The sequence below is a fragment of the Chionomys nivalis genome, chromosome 11 (assembly GCF_950005125.1).
Source record: "Chionomys nivalis chromosome 11, mChiNiv1.1, whole genome shotgun sequence".
Classification (NCBI taxonomy): Eukaryota; Metazoa; Chordata; class Mammalia; order Rodentia; family Cricetidae; genus Chionomys; species Chionomys nivalis.
The window spans coordinates 31,088,386-31,110,693 of record NC_080096.1 but is presented as its reverse complement, the minus strand read 5'-3'; the positions used below and the strand labels follow the sequence as shown (position 1 = coordinate 31,110,693).

At 45.2% G+C, this 22,308-nt stretch overlaps 3 protein-coding genes across 8 annotated transcripts in view; 1 reads left to right on the top strand and 2 right to left on the bottom strand.

Annotated features, from left to right (window-relative positions):
• Window positions 1-8,796, bottom strand: part of Ccdc30 (coiled-coil domain containing 30) — an 83,513-nt gene extending 74,717 nt beyond the window's left edge. The window contains exons 1-3 of one of the 5 annotated variants that reach the window (XM_057785313.1): window positions 8,702-8,764; window positions 8,451-8,618; window positions 659-840 (exon numbers count right to left, since the gene is read on the bottom strand). In XM_057785313.1, the coding sequence (XP_057641296.1) occupies window positions 659-814 (156 nt within the window). In that variant the 5' untranslated portion in view covers window positions 815-840; window positions 8,451-8,618; window positions 8,702-8,764. Of the gene's footprint in view, window positions 1-658; window positions 841-5,553; window positions 5,643-8,445 lie in introns of those variants that run through there. The other 4 variants (XM_057785311.1, XM_057785316.1, XM_057785312.1 and 1 more) reach the window with 4 other exon arrangements.
• Window positions 8,797-11,996: 3,200 nt separating this feature from the next.
• Ppcs (phosphopantothenoylcysteine synthetase) lies at window positions 11,997-15,740 on the bottom strand. 2 transcript variants are annotated; one of them, XM_057784666.1, is made up of 3 exons: window positions 14,862-15,740; window positions 14,587-14,690; window positions 11,997-12,720 (listed from the first exon to the last, which is right to left on the bottom strand). In XM_057784666.1, the coding sequence occupies exons 1-3, from the start codon at window positions 15,367-15,369 to the stop codon at window positions 12,397-12,399; spliced, it is 936 nt and encodes a 311-aa protein (XP_057640649.1). In that variant the 5' UTR covers window positions 15,370-15,740; the 3' UTR covers window positions 11,997-12,396. The 2 variants fall into 2 exon arrangements, with proteins under 2 accessions (XP_057640649.1, XP_057640650.1); XM_057784667.1 differs by lacking the exons at window positions 14,587-14,690; window positions 14,862-15,740 and adding an exon at window positions 14,397-14,566.
• Window positions 15,741-15,897: 157 nt separating this feature from the next.
• Zmynd12 (zinc finger MYND-type containing 12) overlaps window positions 15,898-22,308 on the top strand; it is a 31,805-nt gene continuing 25,394 nt past the window's right edge. Inside the window, exon 1 of the mRNA XM_057784711.1 lies at window positions 15,898-16,032. Coding sequence (XP_057640694.1) covers window positions 15,923-16,032 — 110 coding nt within the window. The 5' untranslated portion in view covers window positions 15,898-15,922. The remainder of the gene's footprint in view (window positions 16,033-22,308) is intronic.

Genomic DNA, 22,308 nt, shown 5'->3' with positions numbered 1-22,308 from the left:
TGTCCCGTTTCCCCCACCCCTGCTCCCCAGCTAACTGTGCTATGGCAGGAGGTTGTCCAGCCTTTAGGGCATGGCCAATAGTAGACAGATACAGCCATTCAGGTCTATTTCTTTGTTTCTTGATCCACCAAGACGTGGACGCTGTGGCCTCCCAGTCTGCTGCAGATGGCACCGCCCAGTGAGCCTTCCTGTCATGATGGACGGTATTCAGTGAAGCCTGGAGCCAGAGTGAACCTCTCCTCCTTCATTGCTCCTGTCAGGTACGTGACACAGCAATGAGAGAACTAGCAACGTGCATTAAGTAACTTATCCTCACGACTACTCTGCCGTAACTTATCCTCACGACTACTCTGCCGTAACTTATCCTCACGACTACTCTGCCGTAACTTATCCTCACGACTACTCTGCCGTAACTTATCCTCACGACTACTCTGCCATAACTCAGTGCACGTCAGCTTCATAGGTAAGGCAAGGAGGCTCGTGAGGTCAGCTTTTTCAAAGGCCAGCAGCTGGCAGAGGAAGGCCACCCCAACAGAAAGCCTCATTCTGAAGTGTGCAAACTGACTTCCTGGTATTTTAGCGAATGGCGGATTAGATGAAGGCATGCTGTCTCAGTGGGCCTGCTTCTCTCTCTGTTACCTAGTTAATTCTGCAATACCTGGGGAAAGTCCTTCTGGAGGCTGCTGCTTGGGTGTCTTTGAGACTCCAGCATGGAATCCATAAGCTCTGGGGCTGTTGCTAGTGTCTTCCTCTCTCCCTCGGTCTGTTTACTGCGGCTGCTCAGAGCAAGTCTAGACAACCCTTCTTGGCACATTTCTTTGGGTGTCCTTATTTGGGCTTCTGTTGGGAAGAAATAACAGAAAACTATAGTTAAAAGAACTATAAAAATATTTATTGTTTTATAAAACATGTAGAAAATAGCCGGGCAGTGGTGGCGCATGACTTTAATCCCAGCACTTGCGAGGCAGAGGCAGGTGGATCTCTGTGAGTTTGAGACCAGCCTGGTCTACAAAAGTTAGTTTCAGAACAGGCTCCAAAGCTACAGGAAGCCCTGTCTCAAAAAACAAAAAACAACAACAAAACAACAACAAAAACACCAAGAAAGTTCTTAATTAGAGTTTAATAATTAACAAAAACAACACTGACCTAGCTTTCTTCTCCCTGTCTTCCCAGGGTATTTGAAAACTTTCAGAAACAATAACATAAAGGTGGGACGTGGTGGCACACACTCAATCCCAGCACTTGAGAGGTAGAGGCAGGAGAATCATCAATTTGAGGTCATGCTTGCCACTTAGTGAGACCTTGTTTAAAACAGAAAGAAAAGGGGCCGAGAGATAGCTCAATGGCTGAGAGCACACACTTCTCTGAGGATCCACACAGGGCTTCTCACAACCACCCCTAACTCCTTCAGGAGATATGATGACCTATTCTGGCCTTTACTGGGACTCACAGACATGTGGCAGGCACACGCACCCACACAAAAGTAAAAATAAAACCTTTGAACAGAAAGAAAGGAAAGAAGGGATAGAAAGGAAAGGAGAGACGAAAAGGATGAAGGGAAAGCGATGAAAGGAAGACAGAGAGGGAGGAAGGAGGGACGAAGGGTGGGTCTACAGTCTTCCCTGTTCAGTGTCCCACAGAAACAGCAGTAACAGTGGGAAGCGGCTCCCTGTCCATAGATAAACTCGTTGCCACCAGTTTTTAATTTTTTGCTGACTAAAGAGTAAGAGCGCCTTTTAAGGTTTACTAGGGACTCAGGTGGGAGTTATGCCCCAGCTGTGCTGCTTCCTGAGCACAGGTGTACTCCAGATGTGGGCTCTCCATCTCACTGACTCAAGAGAAGCAGAAATAGTAACATCCTCCTGAAGACACCTAAGACTGTTTGACCTAATCCTTCTATTACTATTAATTTTTCTTACTTTGAAAGTAATAATCCCCCAAAGAAGATTTTTAAAAAGAAATTATGCTATATATCATCTTTCACCATGATAGTGGGTCAAATAACAGCTGCTTTGGGAGCTGGAGAGTTCAGACACTACAAACACAGGTGGCTCTTGCGGAGGATGTGGGCTCGGTTCCCAGCACCCACATGGCAGCACACAATACAGTGGTTTGAATAGACTGTCCCCCATAGGCTTGTAGATTTGAATGCTTAGTCATCAGGAAGTGGCTGGCACACTACTTGAAAAGGATTAGGAGGTGTGGTCTTGTTGGAGTAGGTGTGGCTTTGTTGGAAGAAGTGTGTCATTGAGGGTGGATTTTGAGGTTTTAAAAGCCCACGCCAGGCCCAGTGACTTCTCTCTTCCTGCCGCCTTTGGATCTGGACTCGAAGTGCCCACTGTAAGAGGAACCGCAGGCAACTTTCCCTTGCATTGCCCCATTTTACTCAGCATCTTGTCATCCCGGCCACTCCTCTAGCAGGCCAGATGATGTCCCGCTGTCCTGTACATAGTCAGTCCGCCCACTCATCTGCTGACAGATACTTGGCTGCATCTACTTTTGCAATATTGTGAATGATGCTGCTATGAATGTTGGTGTGCAAGTACTGCCTTGAGTCCCTGCTTTCTGATCTTTGGGATTTATTCCCTAGGGATAGAATGGCTAGGTATATAATTCTGTATCAATAACCTACTATAATGATGGTATCATTTATTTTCTCATCAGCAATGCAGAAAGGCCTTGGTTTCTCCATGTTTTGTGAGCATTTATTTTCTGCTACTTTAGCCCAGGTTTATTAAACCTCACCAATATTCTTGTTCCTTGTCCCACCTTCCTAAAAATGCCAGTCTGGAAAAGTTCGGTTATTCTTTATCTACTGTAGGTTGCTGAGTGCTGGGAGAGGAAAATCTATGCACACAGAGTGGAACGGCTACAAATTCACTGTCTCCAGCTTCTAGGCCATCCTCTGTGTTGCCGGTTCTACTGGAAATCCTGTCTCTTTCTCCTGACAGATGACATCGTTCTCCATCCTAGCAACACTAAGCCCATCAGAACCTGCCATTTTTTGTTTTCACCCCAACATATGAACTTTCATCTTTAGACATCCCTACCTCTAATCCCAATATATGGGCCTTCATCTTCAGACGTCTTTATCTCTCCTTTCTCGGTGGAAAAGGTGTCCAGTCCATTTGCCTGCTTCCCTTTCTGTTGTGATAAAACACCCTGACCAAAAGCAACTCGGGGAGGGGAGGGTTTACCTGGTTATACTTCCAGGTCACAGATCATCACTGAGGGACGCCAGGACAAGAATTTATGCCGGTTAGAGGAACACTGCTTGCTGGCTTCCTTTCTAGGTTCCTGCTTAGCCCCCTTCCTTATACAGCTCAAGACCACCTGCCTAGGGATGGTGATGCCTGAAGTGGGCTGAGCAGGCCTGAGCCAAGTAATAATCCAAACAATCACTCACAGACACACACAGAGACCAGCTTGATCTAGGCAATTCCTCAGCTGAAGCTTTCCTCTCTGAGGACTCTAGGCTGTGTCAAGTTGACAGTTAAGGCTAACCAGGACATTCATCCTCTTGACAAAGGCCAGCCCCTTTGCCTGTAATCTTGGCCTTATACTCTATTTGTTCATTTTCTTTTCCATACGCAGATATTCTCCCTCTCTACTGATACTTGGCCAAGCTCAAGACACCTTTGATAGCAAAAATAAAGATATAGAACTGGCAGTAGAGTTCAGTGATAAAACTCAGAGCTCAGAGAGGCCCACCAGAGTCCCTCTAGCTGTTGGCCTCTGGGACAGCATGTCTCTCACCAAACACTCATATTTTTGTTTTGTTTTTGTTTTGTTTCGTTTGAGACAGGGTTTCTCTGTAGCTTTGGAGCTTGTCGTGGAACTCACTCTGAAGACGAGGCTGGTCTCGAACTCACAGAGACCCACCTGCCTCTGCCTCCCAAGTGCTTGGTTAAAGGCGTGTACCACCAACACTAGGCTGGTTTCCTGTCCTTACAGATGACTTCTATTTTTATTTGTTATCATAGGAATTTGGCAGAACACCATATCTGGATGGACATTAGAATGAACAGCTGTTCTTCAGAAGTGTTCTGACCTTGAAGAACCTCTGCGGGAAAGGTGATGGTTTTGCTGAAGGGGCATTGCAGTCATCCCATGACTCCGGTCATGAGACACCTCAGGCACCCCGAGACTCCTGTATTATTGTGTATTGTAAACGGTGTAACTATTGTAAATATGTAAATGATAAGGACGAGAGTCATGGGGCGTGTGATGCTCTCCTTCAGTGAGACGTGGAAATTAGATCAGGGACCTTGGTATGAGGAAATAATTTGTAAAACTTTCAATAAATACCCTTTGTATGGCTATTCAGGGTTCAGTTCATCAGAAGAGGCTGGACCTTCCTGTTGCCACGTAGACCTTAGAATTTCATCTTGGAGTGCCTTCTTTCTTCAACTGACTCATGCTACATGGTGCACCCCAACAATTTGGTCACTCTTCTATGAAAGCTTTCTTCATTCTGCATTGTGATATCACGCTGTCCTGTCGGCACTCTTGTCTAGCCTGTTTCACTCTGTGTTCTTTCCAGGCTTCCCCGTTTTTATGGGTATTTTAATGCTGTCATTCCCAGGAACCCACTTGGACTCTCTGCTCTCCTCTACAGTATTAGCTGCTTGGCACACGTTGGTTCAACAGATGGTTGCCTCACTGTGTAGGTGTTAGACAAGTTAGTCACTGACGTCTTTAAATTCTTATTTCCTCATCTGCATGACGGTGGTGTCTAGCTCATTGAGTAACTGAATTAAATAATTAGAAAAAGTCTCAAGAGTCAGGCATGGCAGGGTACTTATGGGATCCCAGTGCTCAGGAGGTGGAGGCAGGAGGATGGCAGGTACAAGGTCAATCTGGACTACCTAGCAAGACTCTGACTTTAAAAAAAAAAGGGGGGGGGCTGGAGAGATGGCTCAGTGGTTAAGAGCATTGCCTGCTCTTCCAAAGGTCCTGAGTTCAATTCCTGGCAACCACATGGTGGCTCACAACCATCTGTAATGAGGTCTGGTGCCCTCTTCTGGCCTGCAGGCATACACACAGACAGAATATTGTATACATAATAAATAAATAAATATTTAAAAAAAAAAAAAAGGCAGCCGGGCGGTGGTGGCGCACGCCTTTAATCCAAGCACTCGGGAGGCAGAGGCAGGTGGATCTCTGGGAGTTTGAGGCCAGCCTGGTCTACAAGAGCTAGTTCCAGGACGGGCACCAAAGCTACAGAGAAACCCTGTCTCAAAAAATCAAAAACAAACAAACAAACAAACAGCAGCAAGAAAGAGCAACGTTCAAGTTGGAGCAAACATAGGTGTATGGCTGAGACTCCAGATGTCCTTTAATTTTAATTTGTACTTTTCTTTCTTCCTCAGACATAAGAGACACAAGAGAGGGCGGGTGAAGGAGGCAAGCTCTGGAAAACAGGACACAGGGTGGAAGGGCAATATGAAATGCGTGGACTCAGAACAGCGTGTGTTCAACTGTCAATTGAGCAGCCCAGCTTGAATGATCCATTTCCCTCCTCTACCTCCGGTATCCCATAGTTATAATTACCAACGGTTTAGTGATGCAGCCTGGGTGGCATCCTCAGGTCCCATTCATCACCCAATCTGTAGCTGCTAGGTCTTTTCTCACCTCCTGATTCAGCTTCCCCATGCTTGCGGCTTGGTGTAGGCACTCAGGACATGCGCAGAAGAGCACAGCAACATTAGCAACTCGAGTCGCCACTGCGAGGCTGGCTCCCGTCCAATGTGTGCTCTGTAAAGCCCCCAAAAGGCTCATTCCGAACGCAGGTCACTCACTGCTTAATGTCTGCATGGCTTCCAGAAGAGTTCAGAGCCTTCGCTTGGCACCCGAGATTCTTTACAGCCTGGATCCTGCCTTCCTGCCTCATTCGCTTCACCTCCTGATCTTCTTCTGCATTAGGCTTTCCCGCCACCTGACCACTGCTCCTACCACGCTGCTTACAGTGAGCTCCTTGACTCTGCACATCCAGGCCCCTCTGCCTGGGACGGTGTTAGGACATCCCAGAACAATATTTTCCCCCCAAGTGAACTCAGATTTGGTGGTTGAAAAATCTTAAAATTCTAATACAGCAGATTTTGAGGTAATAAAAACATGTCTTTTGTATTATAAATTCTCTGATATTTAAACTGTACCAAAAACTGCCCCCATTTAACAAAGGATATGAGTACAGTCTTCTCTTCAAACTAGATACCGAAGGCATGGTCATTAAGCATCGTAGGCGAGTGTATCCCGAGATGCTCTGAGTCCTCTGACTCCTCCCACATATAAAGGATGAGGTGCTAAGCTGAAGGAAGTGTCAGTAAACAGTAACAAACTAATCTTTAAACAGAAAGCAGACAGACGGGGTAGGTGCAGTCATTTCTGCCTGTTCCTTTATTCTCCCCTAGCAGGTGCCCTAACTACAACAGAGGGACCAGAACCTCATTTCCTGCCTCCAAGTGAGCGACTGGTTTTGGATCATGTGGTCTTTATGTGATGACTAACGAACAAATAACTTGGTCACCAAACTGGAACAGCCCATCACGTGACGTATCACCCTAACTGTCCTTCCTTCCTTCCATAGAAATATAACAGAAGATACATAATCTTAAACCCAAGAATATGATTCACAAGTTGTTTCAATTCCAAACCAAAATATACTTTTTTAAAAAAAGTTGAAAACAAGGTAGCAATATGAATGCTTCACACATAAACCAAGAGAAAGATGACGAAAAATGTATGCCATCAATATGTAAAATGTACTTGTGAACTCGGACTGGAACAGAATACAAATAGTCACTGCTGGTTACGTCAGGACGGGTTCTTGGTCCTGGCGCCATTCACAAGGGATCAACCTTTGTTATAGGAGATGCTGAGCAGTAGGGTGGACCCCAGCCGCCCTGGCCACTACTGACTAGGGCCAGGAGCACACCACCAGCTGTGACTCCATGCCTGGTGATGCCTCTTAAAATCTCCTCACCCCACCCCCTGGTTTAGAACCATTCGAGGGGAACAGGAAAAACAAAACTAAACAAAACTGTACTTTAACCTTGTCATAATGCTTGTTCAATACATACTGGAGGAGGAAGCACCTTGTAACATAGAACCTAATTGCCTGTGTGCTTTCCCAAGGAATTCTGCGTAGTTTTATTTGACGTGAAAAATGAGAAAAGCTGAAGAAGTTTTTCCCTTTCTAATTTAGTACAGAGAACGGAATTTTTCAGCATTTGTAAATCGGACCTCACCCTCAGCATAAGACATCCGAAATACTGCTTCAATTGGTCTGAGAGATCAGTATTGTAACCTCAAAGTACCTGTTTAAAATGTAAACTTATGGGTCCTCAAACATAGGTTCACATTTATTTAAAACCGAATACTGAAAAGGCAATAGTAAGAGCCAACGAGCAATGCATACTATGAGATGAAAGTATGGGTTAAATCATATTTTCCAGGATAAAAGAAAACTTCACTGGATCTAAATTATTCCTATTTTGTACTAAGAATTTCTGTATTAGTCTTTTTGGAGGGGGCACTGGGCCTGCTTCTTTGCCAAAAATATCTATCTTAAGTTGCTCTTGCTTGGTTCTTTTCACAAAAATTGTTTCTAATTTAGCAAGATTTTTAAAAAATATTTATTTATTTATTTATTTATTATGTATACAATATTGTCTGTGTGTATGTCTGCAGGCCAGAAGAGGGCACCTCATTACAGATGGTTGTGAGCCACCATGTGGTTGCCGGGAATTGAACTCAGGACCTTTGGAAGAGCAGGCAATGCTCTTAACCACTGAGCCATCTCTCCAGCCCCCTTTAGAAACTTAAACAAAAAAAAAAAGAGACACACGGATGATTTCAAGGGTCCCCACTCTAGCAAATCCCACCTTCCCTGCGTGTTGGGTGTCCATTGGCCTAAAAGTCGGAATTCTGTTATACGATCATTTTTGAACGATATTATTACAAGTATAAACACATTACCTAAGTTTATATCTAACATAGTACTTAGCAAGGAACAACTTTTGTATACGGGATGTGTGTGTATGTCTGACAATAAGTCCAAATCTGACATTCAATTATTTTCTATTTTCAAAACACAAGAGACTTGCAATAACCTAATGCAGGCATTTGCAGCGTTTCAAATTTCCCATTTCAAATTCACCCAAGACAATGAGCTTGCAACAGTGGAGAGAAACGGAAAATCTTTATAGTGGCTGCAAGGCTGGAGAGGGAGAAATGTGCAGCCATGCAAAGCCCTGCGGGAGGGAAACGGAAGTAGGTGGCCCATAGGTGACAGAGTGGTGGAGACGAAGGGACATTTAACAGTGCACAGCGTGGACAGGGAAGGGTAGAGATGGTTGTGGGATGAACGGGATAAGGGAACCGGTGGTCAGATGGTGAGAGAAGAGGATGGAGTTGAAGGCTGAAAGGCAGAAGGCAACTGACTTGACCTCGGATGCTGGCGTTACCAAAGGCCTGCAGAGCTTCATCCGGTTGCAAGGCTGTGCGTGAAGAAGCTGGCCCCACGGTCCTTTCCCTCAGCCTACGCACAGGGCACAGCGGTAGTTCCGGGGCCTTTGTGGCAGTCACCTTCGGGGGCAGTCAGCTCCGGATGCTAACTAGAGAGAAGCAAGGTTCTCCTGGGCGAACCACGACCAGGCCGAGAGCCCCAAAGCTCGCACGCCCAAACGAAGAAGCTCACCCGCGAGCCAGAAAGATCCGGAATGTGCACCCAGGGAAGAGCAGGTCCGACCCCGACCTGAAGTGGGTTTAGGGCCGCCCAGCTACAGCGGCCCAGTGTTGTCATGGCAACCGAGCTCAGCAGGGGACGCGCAGGCGCTCAGTCGGCCGGAGTCATGGAGACCGCGTACGCCGTGATTGCTAAAGGCCGTCCTTCCTGTGGTGACTGTTATTACAGCGCGCACCATTGGCCTCCAGGATCTACGAACTACACCATTGGCTCTGGAGGCAGCAGTAACCATAGCAACCGTGTCCAGCGTCTATATAACTAACTTCAGACAGGGTTCGAATTCTCGAATTGTTTCCCTGCAAAGCTCAACCTGTTCTCCATATATATATATATATATATTTATAAGTGATTCCTGTAATTCCAGCATAAGAGGGTGAGGCAGAATTGAGTTTGGAGCCAACTTGTGTTACATAGGAACTTCCAGTGTAGCCTGGAATAGAGTGAAATCTTGCCTTAAAAACACAAAACGAAGCCGGGCGGTGGTGGCGTACGCCTTTAATTCCAGCACTCGGGAGGCAGAGGCAGGTGGATCTCTGGAAGTTCGAAGCCAGCCTGGTCTACAAGAGCTAGTTCCGGGACAGGCACCAAAGCTACAGAGAAACCCTGTCTCGAAAAACCAAAAAAAAAAAAAAAACAAAAAACAAACAAACAAACCAAGAAAAAAAAAAACACGAAACGAAACAACAACCAAAACCAACCAAACAAAAAAACCACCTATTAAGGCGGGATACTGTGCACGTAGGCAGTTCTGAATTTAGAAAGAGATTCATCATAACAACTAGAGTCCAAAGGTAAATTTCAACTCTTTGGGACCCAGCTAGCTATTGTGAAAATGCAGAACTGGGCTTGACTGGAATTACATTGAAGGCTGGAACCTTTAAGGAAACCTAAGCACTGAAAGTTGTTTGGCTTCTTACTTATGCAATGCAAAATAAATATTTTTTTTAAAGATTTGTTTACTTATGTGTATGTGTCTTTGCCTTGATGTGTTTATGTGTACCACACGCATGCCAGAGCCCAAGGAGGTCAAAACACCAGATCTGGAACTGGAGTTACAGGCGTTGGGAGACCTCTTATGGTGCTGGGAACCAATCTTGGGTCCTCTTCAAGAGCAGCAAATGCTAGTAACCACAGAACCCCAAAGTCAACATTTTTAATGATACAATTTTAGCACAGGCTCAACTCAAATCTTCATGTTCCTTGTAAGATTCCGGGTACTTGTCAAAACTGAATTTTGCTTGCTTTTTGGAGAGCAACAAAACACCACTTACGTTTCTTGGTTTTACCATAGCTGTAAACCTTTCCTGGATCACCTGGATACCACCATCTGGATAGCATCCCTATTTTCTGTGTTAGAACTCTCCCCTTTCTGATCTAAGATGCTCACCTCTAACACGACCCAGCCCACTCCCGTTTACCAGCTTCAGCTAAGGAAAGGTTCCTCGGTCCTCCAATCTAGATCAAATGCCTTCTTGTTTGCCTTTGACGACTCATGTCCCCTTCTGCAAGCATTTCCACCTGCTGAAACACACAGGCACAAATGCCTGGAACGTAGGTCTACCTAGGTAAACACTGTTTTAAGCACTCAGAACAAATAATAAATTGAAGAAACAGTGATGAGTCCATGCAATTAGCTAGTGGTTATTTCGGAGCTTTAATAAAGCAATCTGAAGGGGCTCCCGCATGACTAATACCTTGAAGACACCTAGCTGTAGCAGCGTGTGTCCCAGTACACAGAGATGAGTCAGTACCCCAAGGCTACGGGCGTGGAGAGGAAAATCAATCTTTCACAACAGTGTACCAGTGTTGAAACCTGTTGTTTTGGAAGTTTTGCCAACTAGACCTAACGTTCATCTCAACCGTGTGCTCCCGGAGACTGCTTTCACTCCTGGCTGCAGTGTTAGCCTGGGCTGGAGGTCAAGCTTCCAAATTCAATTATTTCTATCCATCTTGCCACTGCTGTTTACACCGTAACTGTCACATCGTACACATTGCCTCCTCAGTAGGACTTCAGGCTACCCTTTCCAACTCCAGGCCTGAGTTGTACTATCAGGTTTCTGCAGTGCTATGGATCATACCCAAAACCTAGACAGCCATTTTCCCGACCAGCCCCTTAAATCAAATACTTCTGTAGCACACTACCTACTTCTATATAGTTAATAATGGCATCCACTCCCCCCCCCCAAAAAAATACCCATTCAGAACTGTCCTCTGGATCATTTACTGGATTTTTCTGCACTAGGCACATCCTTATTCCAAAACTGGGAGAGTGAGAACTTCTCATGGACTCAAAGATCCATGATTTCAGCCCGATCAGCTGAGAAAACCAGTAACTGCATCAACATACTGAGTGTGCAGTGCTAGACACGGAACTAGTGCTCGCTCCAGCTTCACCCCTACGCTGTAGACAGGTAACCTGTGCTCGCTCCAGCTTCACCCCTACGCTGTAGACAGGTAACCTGTGCTCGCTCCAGCTTCACCCCTACGCTGTAGATAGGTAACCTGTGCTCGTTCCAGCTTCACCCCTACACTGTAGGTACATAACCTGAGATTAAGCCAAGGGCCCACATTTATGAAGTGTTGGCTAACTGAGCCCCACACTCCTTACCACACAACACTGTAATACGACCTTCAGGGCAGAAGCATACCTGCCAGGCCCCCAGTGGAAGGCTGGTTATTTACCTGAAGAACAGATCTAAAATATTTGAAAAGTGTTACCAATTATGGAATAAATCTAGGACAAGAGTCAAAAAGTAAATGTAGGAAGGTTTGTGACCTTCAGTCCGTTTGTAGGGAGGTGCCTGTCGTATTCCTGTTTTAGTAAAAGTATATTTTTAAAAAAGAAAAAAAAAAGAGCCAGATTTGATTCCCCGCACCCACATGGAGGCTCACAACCTCTGACTCCTTCTTCTAGCCTCCAAAAGTACTGCACACCCATAGCACACAGACATATATGCAGAGAGAAACGCTCAAACACACAAAATAAAAACAACTAAATCTTAAAAAACAGGGGCTGGAGAGATGGCTCAGCGGTTAAGAGCACTGACTGCTCTTCCAGAGGTCCTGAGTTCAATTCCCAGCAACCACATGGTGGCTCATAACCATCTGAAATGAGATCTGATGCCCTCTTCTGGCCTGCAAGCAGACAAACAAGACAGAATATTGTATACATAATAAATAAATAAATATTTAAAAAAAATCTTAAAAAACAGAACAAACCCCAAACCCCACCCTTTCCAGGTGACAATCTGTGGGCACACACTTTATTGCACTTAAACTTTGTACATCCAGTTCCCGAATGAGATGTGTTTATTCATCTTTAAACCCTCACAGCTCTCACAGGCCCTGGCACATGTAGGCACTTAATGAATATGCGATCTTCACAGCATGACCACGCATCCGCGATCCTTCTATTGTACAGCAGGCCGACGTCCAGCTTCAGGCCCCTACGTCTGTTCTGCAGAACACGCAATCCTATAGTCAGCTTCTTAAAAAGTGAAAAACAATTTCTGTTCAGTCTCCAAGCGGTTCGTTCAGAAATACAACACCAGCACTGATTTGCCTCGCTGCCTTTATCTTTAGCAGAGGATTCGTTTGCTTCCCGGCAGCTCTAAGGACCCTGGTTTTTGATGGGACGAGCATGTCCTTCAGTTCTTGTCACACATGAAAGCTGTGTGTCGCGACCTGAGGTCTTCCACTATCTTTTCTTCTATCACCACGCCTTTTGCTATTTCATCCTCTGACAGCAGTAACTTGGTTTCCGAGTCTCTGGTTACAATAACCACACAGGACTGTATTGACTCGAGGATATTGGCCACCACCACTTGATGCTGATAAACTTCCAAAGCATTCCGAGCGCGATTGATTATAATCTCGGGATCAGTTTCCAGCTTAAAGGAAACTATAAACGCTTTGGGAGCCCAATCTTTAACCAGAGGAGAAAGCATTTTCGGCACCATCTTCATTGTTATCTGTATCGGAAAGAGCAGGCAAAGGTTAGTAAGTAAACCATTGGTCAGTCCCTACCAGGAACCTATGCCATCAGGGACTGACTTCTGCCTAAGTTAAAAGGGATTTCCCACCGTGTAACTTTCTGGAGCATACTAAATGCCTAAAGACTAGGTTCTGTAGGGTTCATAACGCCTAAATTCAAGGCCTCACATCTACTCTGGAATAAAGTATGTTTTCTGAACCTGTACTGTTCCGCCATTCTCATTACAACTCCTCAAACACTTCCTTTGACTGTACTATCGTTACTACTTTTGAAGACAGGGTCTCACTATGCAGCCCTGGCTTGGCTGTAAAGTCAGATGTGCCTGCTTCTGTCTCTAGAGTGCTGGGATTAAAGGTATGAGTCACCATGCCCGGCACTCACTGAAATATTATTAAGTCTTTGAGAATCTTATAGATTTTATTTTGATCATATTCATCTCATTTCTTTTAAAGCAAATCTGAAGGTAAACAAATGTAATCTGCTCATGGAAATATTACTTTGGCAGAAGTCTAATAATACCGGGCTTTAAACCTCTTCACCTGAAGCATGTCATAAGCTGGTGGTTCCTCATTGACAATTTTTTTATTTGTTAACTAAAAGTATAAATACAGTAAGCAGAACAGAGCACTGAAGACACAACTGACTTGGTCGTCACTTGATTAAAGTTCCTGCCCTGTTTCCTAGGACCTTAGACAACCCAAGGGAAATACTGTGTCATCTGTACATCCTCAAGATAAATAAAAACTGTGGGAGAAACTGGAGCTCCCAGGCTTTTTAAAGAGTATGAAGTCTGTCAGCAAGTGTGACAGAAATCACATACAGGGTCCCACTTTGGCATTCATCACCAGTGTTCAGCAGGGATGCCATTCCCCTGCAGAGAGCGAGCAGTGCAAGCAACTGCTAGTGTCCTGTGTATTTCTCTTCATCTCTAGGTACCACAATAGTCCTTGACACACAGGAGGTCCTCCAAGATGCATAACTAAACTATCCCAAAGGTGCCCTTCAAATACTTATCTATAAACTACTTTTATCATCCAACAAATGCCATGAGTTCCCTCAGGTTCCCAGGCACCAAGTCATCTTAAATTCTTGGCCACGACACTATCCTCCCATGCCTTTTCCTTAAACTCCAAGAGCCCTACCTATCCACTCTACTTCTACCTCATCTTCCAAAATGCTATTCTTTGCAAACTAAACCTTTTACTTTTATTAATTTATTTCGAGACTGGGTCTCACTGTGTAGCCCTGGCTGGCCTGGAACTCACTACGTGGACCTGGCTGCCCTTGAAATCACGGAAATCATCGTGTCTGGAGGGCTGCAATTAAAGGAACGTGCCACTATGCCCTAAAAAAACTTATCTTTTGCTTCCACCTTAGTGCCTCTGGCCTCCACAAAGTGAAGTCTAAATATCTTAGAAACGAATATAAAGTTGTTCCCCGCCCCGCCCCCCAAGGAAAGGCGAGCTGCCTCTTCAGTCTTACCAAAGCACTTCATTTCACAGACCATTACTCAACGGCAAACTCCAACGCGTAACTCCACTAGGAATGACCTTTCCCACTTTATTACACCCCCACCTTCTGATGAATAATCTCCGGGGAAACCGTGACTCCCCCAGCTCACTACCCCGAGATCTGACTGCACTTTGTACATACCTCCACTACAGAATTTTATCATTCTCATCTGTGATTATGGCTGGTGTCCAGGCCCTCGCTAGATTGTGAGGTCCTTGAGGGAGGGCAGTGCCTAGCTCATACAGAATGCAGAAAGGCCATCTCCAGATCAAGAGGAAAGGAACCCAAGCCTGGTAATAGGGGGTCAGATCTCTGGAAGAGAGCCCATCACCTGCAGTGGGCCACCGGACGAGTGGATCTTGTGTTCAGGCATTTCGGAGACAGGAATATAGAAATCAGACACTGCCGCAGCCAAGTAAAACATCGCAGAAGAGCCTATAAAAAAAGAAACCAGAGAGTCTAAGAAATCGGGGAAGGGCATGGGACCTGCTCCTTTTCAACTCCGGTTCCCTGGCTGGCTGCAGGGTAAGTGGGAAGCATGAAGAAAGAGAGGCTGGGAGAATGGCTGTACCGCCAAGAAACCTCTGGATTCCTTACAGCACTTACCCAGAGGGTTGAGAGCTAGGGCCGCAGCCTGCAGCAGATGCAGGTAGTCCGCCAAAGTGGTGAACTCCACGGCCAGAAAGGTGCCGGCAGCAGCTGCCTCTTGGTAGCTCTGCAATGCTGCAGCAAAGCCCGGGAGTGCATTCTCTTCGGCCTCCAGACTCAGTTTCCCCGACTGGGCCGGGCCACAAGGCCGCAGGGCCGACAGCCAGGCCTGGGGCGGGAAGCGGTGGGCGTAGGGGAAGGCCGAGCGCGCTCGGTACAAGAACAGGACCCCGTAACCCGCAGCCAGGAAGACCTCGACCGAAGCCGCCCCGCGTCGCCCGCTGCTGAAGTTGTCCAGAAAGCGCACGGCTCGCGCTTCCAGGGGGACCTTGGTGCCTCCTGATGTGACCAACACCACCCGCCGGCCCTGCGCGCCCAGCCTGGCCGCAAAGCGAGCCATAACCTCGGCCCAGCGCTCAGCACCCTCCGGCCGCGGCAAGTCCGCGACCAGGTCCATTTCCGCCATCTGCAAGCGGGAGTCACTTGCACGCAGGAACCACTGCGTCCCGGCACGCCGGCCCCGGCGCCACGCCCCCTTCCGGATACCTGGGCTACGCGCAACCGCAAATAATGACTGTGGGCGTTCCCCGCCTTCTGGACATCAGTAGGTCCTGACCTCGCCAAGGCTTGAGAATGCCTGACTGTTCTGTCAGAGCCCGTCGAAATGCGTTGAGAAGAAGCGTCTTTCTCGAAAATCCAGAAAAATTATACTTCCTGTGGGTTTCCTAGTCTGGAAAACTAAGTGAATTTGTTTCTTTTCTTTTTTTTTTTTTAACCTTTACCGGCCACCGTACATCCCTCCCCACGCTTGGGTTCCATTGCAATCAAATTCTAGACATTTAACCTTTGGGACTTAAGAGTTTGCGCTCTCCCCCTCCCCCGTGTACCGCTATTAGTCCCGCCCCGCTCCGCCCCCTTGCCCTTGAAATCCGGACAACCCCGCGGGCCCGCGGTTGTCACGTGATGACTGTGTAGTCTAGCCCGGCAACCGTCCTAGAGACGACTCCGCCGGCTGCACCATGAACGTGATCTACCCGCTGGCGGTACCCAAGGGGCGCCGGCTCTGCTGTGAGGTGTGCGAAGCCCCGGCCGAGCGGATGTGCACGGCCTGTACAGTCACCTATTACTGGTAGGCCCTGGAACGTGATGCCTGGCCCCTTTGTTCATTCCCTGCCTCCCAACGTAGGGTCTGGCCTGGTGCGTCTGTGTCCGTGGCCCTTTCAGCCATCGACCCCTCACGGGTCTGAGCAGGTTTGAAGACGCGTCTCTAAGCCTCCTGTAGCCTCTTCTGCCTCCTCTCCCACTCTACTGGTTTTTCTCCTGATGTTTCCCAGGGCTCCTACTGATACTGTGTTGGGTGCCATTCTAGGTTCTGAACGTCATGGGCCAGTTCTGTAGACCCATTCCCTCCAAGCTCAAACATTATAGTTTGGAAGACAGCGAAGAAAACAAATGATAATTTCAGGGAGAAATGTCAGAAGTCAATGGAAATGTGAGAAGTTGGGCAGACAGCTTCTCTGACAGTAGATGATTGGTCCGAAAATAAGGAGCTAAAGAGCCAGCATTCTTGCCCTGGGAAGGCACAGATTGGCCCCTAATTAGGATGGACTTGTGTCCTTGGGGACTCTAAAGAAGACTAATTGGCCAGTGCACAGCCAAGAGAGTTTGAGGGTCGTCCGGAGCTAGTAATTCCAGAGATCCCTTTGTATGTATTCACATTTATGCTCCCCCTTCATCCTTTTTTAAGGCAGGGTTTAAGTAGTCGAGTTGGCCTCAAACTCACTACGTAAGCTAAGGACCGGACTTTTGATCCTCCTATCCACACCCCTCAAGGGCTGGGGTTAGGAGTGTGTCAGCATGCCTGGGTGTGGTCCCGGAGATAGAACCCCAGGCTCCGAGCATACTAGACAGACATCACCAACTAAGTCACATCCCCAGCCCTAGACTGTTCTGAGCCTCACAGAACTAGGATGTTAAAAACTCATAGCCAACCGGCTTGTTTCTCAAAAGCCGCTGTTATTCATTGTGCATGTTACATACATACATGTCACTCAGGGTGAACTAAGCCTGAGATGTCTGAGGATAGAAACATGGTGACTTGGGCAATACCTCAAAAAGTTTCTCTGAGAAAATGACATTTGGGTTGAGTATTGAGAGGCCAGTGGAGGCTTGCTCTGTGAAGAAGGATAGGTGTTTCCAGCTCTCCAGGACTGGTTTGGACAAAGGGTGAAAGACCAGCTGTGTAAGGGCGGTCAGTGGTTTCCATATTGCAGACTGGGCTGCAGTGGGTCACGGATAAGTCACAGCCTGAATTTATACTGTATAATTAATATCTATTCATAAAGTATTTCTTCCTATGAGTTGAGAAAGCTGTGATCAGTTAGGAGGAGGAGTTTGAACCAAGAAGACAAAGGTTTGGGCCAGGCAGTGACACAAGATAAAGGGATTTGGAATTTGTCCCTTAGCAAGTCATGTGTGATGTCGTTTGTGTTGAAGAAGATGACAGGAGGCAGCAGTGTGGTACACTGGAGGGTAGACCCTGCCTAGCCAATTCAGGGACTATTACCATGGCCCAAGTGCAGACTCAACTTTTCTTTCTCAGATCATTCCAGATGCCCTTCCTCCAGACTGTACACCCTCAATCTTGGCAAGTAGACTGTGAACTAAAATCCATAATCCTATCACTCAGAGTAAAAAACAAAAACAAAAAAAACCCTGATGTTTTGGTGAGATTTCTTCTATTCTAAATATATTTCTGTTATATGCCATGAATTGTGACTATATTCCCAAGTGATAGAACATTAAAAAACAGTACATTTATTTATTTAGTTGTGTTGGTGTGTGTGTGTGTGCAGGTTAGAAAAAAAACTTTCAGGGGTTAGTTCTCCATTCTAACATGTGGTTCAAGCCCAGGTAATAAGGGCTTGATGGGAAGCCATCTTGCTGGCCTGAAATATGACATTTTTAAGAAGGATAATTTTATAAAACTACACACTACAACATTAATAGATTGAAGAGCCCTCATTTTATAGCACATCAGATCATAGCAGACAGATAACAGTAATTTGCAATATTTTTTCCTTTAATTGACTGTATGTGATACAAATTTAAATGCCTTCACTGACCAGCAGGGAGAAAATGCCAAGTGGTAAGATGTAATAAGGTCAGGTGGTGGTGGCAGTGGTGGGGCATGCCTTTGATTCCAGCACTCGGGAGACAAAGGCAGGTGGATCTCTGAGTTCAAGGCTAGCTAGAAATCCTGTCTCAAAAAAACAACAGGGGAAAAAAGCAACAGGAAGCTGGGTGTGATGGTTCATGCCTGTAATTCCAGCACTTGGGAGGCTGAGGATCACTGTAAACTCTAGGATGGCCTGGGCTAATATTGAGTCAAGGCAAGCCTGGGCTACAGTGTGATCCTATCTCAGAAAGGGAGGGAAAGGGGGGAGAAAGGAAGGAGAAAGGGAAAAGAAGCTTCAGTGGATGGTAGAATTAATGCCTTGCCTAAAGACATCCAGATACAGGTCAATAAAGCATAATACTTGAACAAAACATGCCTGCATCATAAACCACTTAATTGTGACCCCAGCTCCTCCATATGTCCCAACCTGTGGTGAATGTTTGGGTGAGACAGCAGAATAGGGAGGGCAGCAGAAGTGTGACCAAAGTTCAGTTCACATAGAAAGGCAAGCCACGTCAGTCACTCTCAGTGGAACAAGGGCTGTTCACAGTTGCTCATCTGTCCCTCTGCCGTGGAATACCGCCATTTCTGAACCCCAGCTCAGTGTTTTTGCTGATCTGTTTGCAGTAATTCCCTAACTCCCCCTCCAAAAAAACAGCCTTAAATGTTTTATAATCATTTCTGTGGTAGTAATATAGTTTCTAAAGAAAACACTTGATTGCATCTCTTGTTCTCTGAAGAGGAAGGAAGGAGAGTGCTTGGATGCAGCCATATATTTCCCGTGGCTGCTTTTGTGCTACATCTGGGGCTTGAGTTGTTCTAACTGAAACCTTAGAGCTCTCAAGACCTATAATATTCTTGTCTGGAAGAAAAGCAGAAACACACTGGCAGCCTTTCCCCTAGATTATAGTTACCTGTTTTGAAATGTGTGTGATGTATAATAGAGTCTAAATATTAAATGTCTTCTACTGAAGTGAAAATGTGTCATCAGCATTAGACATGCAAAAACCCATAGCTATGTCCTGTTTTACTGCAGAGTCTCAAAAGACAGAGCTGAGACTGACAGAATAGGAGCGGGAGACAGTTCAGAAGCTGCAGTAGACAGATTTTGGGGAGGCTGCTTTTTCGTTTTCTGGCCACCTAGACTCCCAAAATAATCACACAGAAACTGTATTAATTAAATCACTGTTTGGCCCATTAGCTCTAGCTTCTTATTGCCCAAAACTAGTATCTTAATTTAACCCATTTCTATTCATCTGTATATCACCACGAAGTCGTGGCCTACCAGCAAAGTTTCCACATGTCTATCTCCAGCGATGGCTCCATGGCATCTCTCTGACTCTGCCTTCCTCCTCCCATGCTATAGGCCAAACCAGTTCCTTATTCATTAACCAATAAAAGCAACACATAGACAGAAGGACCTCCCACACCATTTCCCCTTTTCTGTTTAAACAAAAAGAAAGGCTTGAACTTTAACATAGTAAAATTACATATAACAAAACCATTATCAAGCAAGAATTACAGTTACAATATTTATATCTACTTTATCTTTTGTTATAACTAAGGAAAACTATAACTATAAATTCTTCAACTCTATCAAATACTCCAGAAGGATATAATATTACCTAAGTAAACAGGAAGTATATTGTAAGCAACTTCAAAAACTCTAGAATTGACAGAGACATCTCGCTGCCTGGACAGTCACCCAAAGTTTTTCTGTACTGTTGGGGCGTCCGTCTTTAGCCTATGGGCCCATAGTATCCAGCAGACTTTTCCGTGAAGCAGGAAATTTTCAAAGACAGGTCTGCCTGTCTTGTCAGTTTGTCAGTCACTTATTTTGTGTCCTGCAAAATGTGGCAGACCCCTTTCATGACGCAGGAACCCCGAAGGATCATCTTGCCTTTTGGCAAGTTCAGCAGTCATTTTTCTGTAGATCCTGCATGTCCAGTTTATCTAACAAACTCCATAAGGAACTTCTTTGATGCCCATCTTCCTCTTGAAGTAGATTGGTGCTTCCAGGAGCAGATGTGTCTCATTGTCATGAAAAGTCCTAAATTTTTAAAACATTAAAATGCTATATCCTGAAGGTCTCTGAAAGATTTGCAGAATACCTAACTAAATGAAATATATCTCTATACATCTAGAAAATCTAACTAACATGACTACAAGCTTGACTATTATAGATGACTATTAACCTATGTTTCATAATTATACATTACATTTAAATGAACTACACAATAACAATATCTTAATCAAGAGCAGAAATACACATATAACAAGATTGACCTTAAATCTGTATCAATAAACCAGAATCCATGCCAGTGCAAATTATTCATATCTATATCATATACTCCTTTAAATGCAATTGAACAATGATAAACAATATTTGGGAATATGGGCATAGTTCTGTCCATACTGCTTCCTGCTGTTTGGGGGTGCTGTTAATCAGGTCTTTCATGGTGTATCCTGTGTGCTAGGTTCATCTCAGTGAGCAGTTGGGCGAAGTGATTTTTTGAGGGTGTTCATGGTGATCTTTCAGGGGGTCTTGTTCCATCAAACCACACCAGTCTGGAAGCAATCCACAGGTTCTCATCCTCTGTAGAAACAAGAGAAGAACCCCTTTTCCAAAGCAACATATCCTTAGACTCAAATTTGGAAGTCATGATACCTTTATAATATGCGTGCTGGTTTAGCTTAGCAGCCCATACAATGAAATGTCTCTCTGTACTTAGCTCATTTACAGTCAAAAAATTTAAAGATAACACAATAATATACATAATCCAGACTCTGTGAATTTTCCATTTTTATGTGGCTTGTTTTTCTATACTCCGTTTAATACTCTGTCTCTTTAAAGACTTTATCCTTTTTTAAAGCATTAACTTTATTTTATGACTCTCTATACTCTTTTTCTTCTCTATTCCAAGTCTACATATATATATCTAACATTGTGACTCATCTGGACTTGTCTTTATTGCATATTTGTAATTCTTTACTGTCCAGAAGTGCTTTTTAAAATGCTAAGCACTTCTTAAAACTTAAGCTGTGCCATTGCTATGGTATATACAGTACTTTCTGCTTGCCATGCCCATTTCAGCATGGCAAAGCTGCTTGTGCCTCTGACTGTGTGCACCACCCCATTCTCAAGCACACAGCCAGTCCATGTCTCCATTAAGCAAGCTGCAGCAGTCTGCTCACAAACCGCACTCAAATGCTCTGTATCTGGACCTCCCGATTGAAAGAGTCAGAGTTTGCGCTGGCAGCACCACCCAGAAAGCCAGCATTTCAAAACCGCCACTTTTTCCCTGCTACTGCTGAATCAGGAAAGCCTCTCTTAAAGGAGCTGTGGCACGCTGTCAGCAAACAGCAAGAAGCTGTGTTAAACTCTGTATTTTTGTGTCTAGAATTAAGCTCTCTCAGGTTTTTAAGTGGATTTTAGTTTGCCATATTGGCGCCAATCTGTTCGGGGAGGCTGCTTGTTGGTTTTCTGGCCAACCAGACTCCTGAAATAATCACCCAGAAACTGTATTAATCAAATCACTGTTTGGCCCATTAGCTCTAACTTCTTATTAGCTAACTCTTACATATTAATTTAACCCATTTCTATTAATCTGCGTATTGCCACTTGGCAGTGACTTATCGGCTAAAGTTCCCAGCATTTATCTCCAGTGGCTCCATGGCATCTCCCTGACTCCACCTTCCTCCTCCCATGCTATAGGCCAAGCCAGTTCTTTATTCATTAACCAATAAAAGCAACACATAGACAGAAGGACCTCCCACAGACAGATCGAAGGGGGAGACAATTCAGAAACCACAGTAGACAGATTGAGGGGAGAGAGACAATTTAGAAACTATAGTAGACAGACCTAAGGGAGAGAGACACAATTCAGAAACCGCAGTAGACAGACCTAAGGGAGAGAGACAATTCAGAAACTGCAGTAGACGGAAGGAAGAGAGACAATTCAGAAACCATAGTAGACAGATCGAAGGGAGAGAGACACAATTCAGAAACTTCAGTCTAAAGCTTTATTATCCCACTTTCCGTAGTAAACAAGCCAACTAGACAGAAGATCCTTTCCTTGAGGAAAGGTAAGACTTGAGCAACACTAGACCCAGCCCACACCTGTAGACAACCCTAATAACAGAATATGCATCCTCTCCAGTGCATACAAAGGTTCTGGAGGGTAGACCATATGTTAGGTCATAAACCACATCTCAGTAAATGTGGAA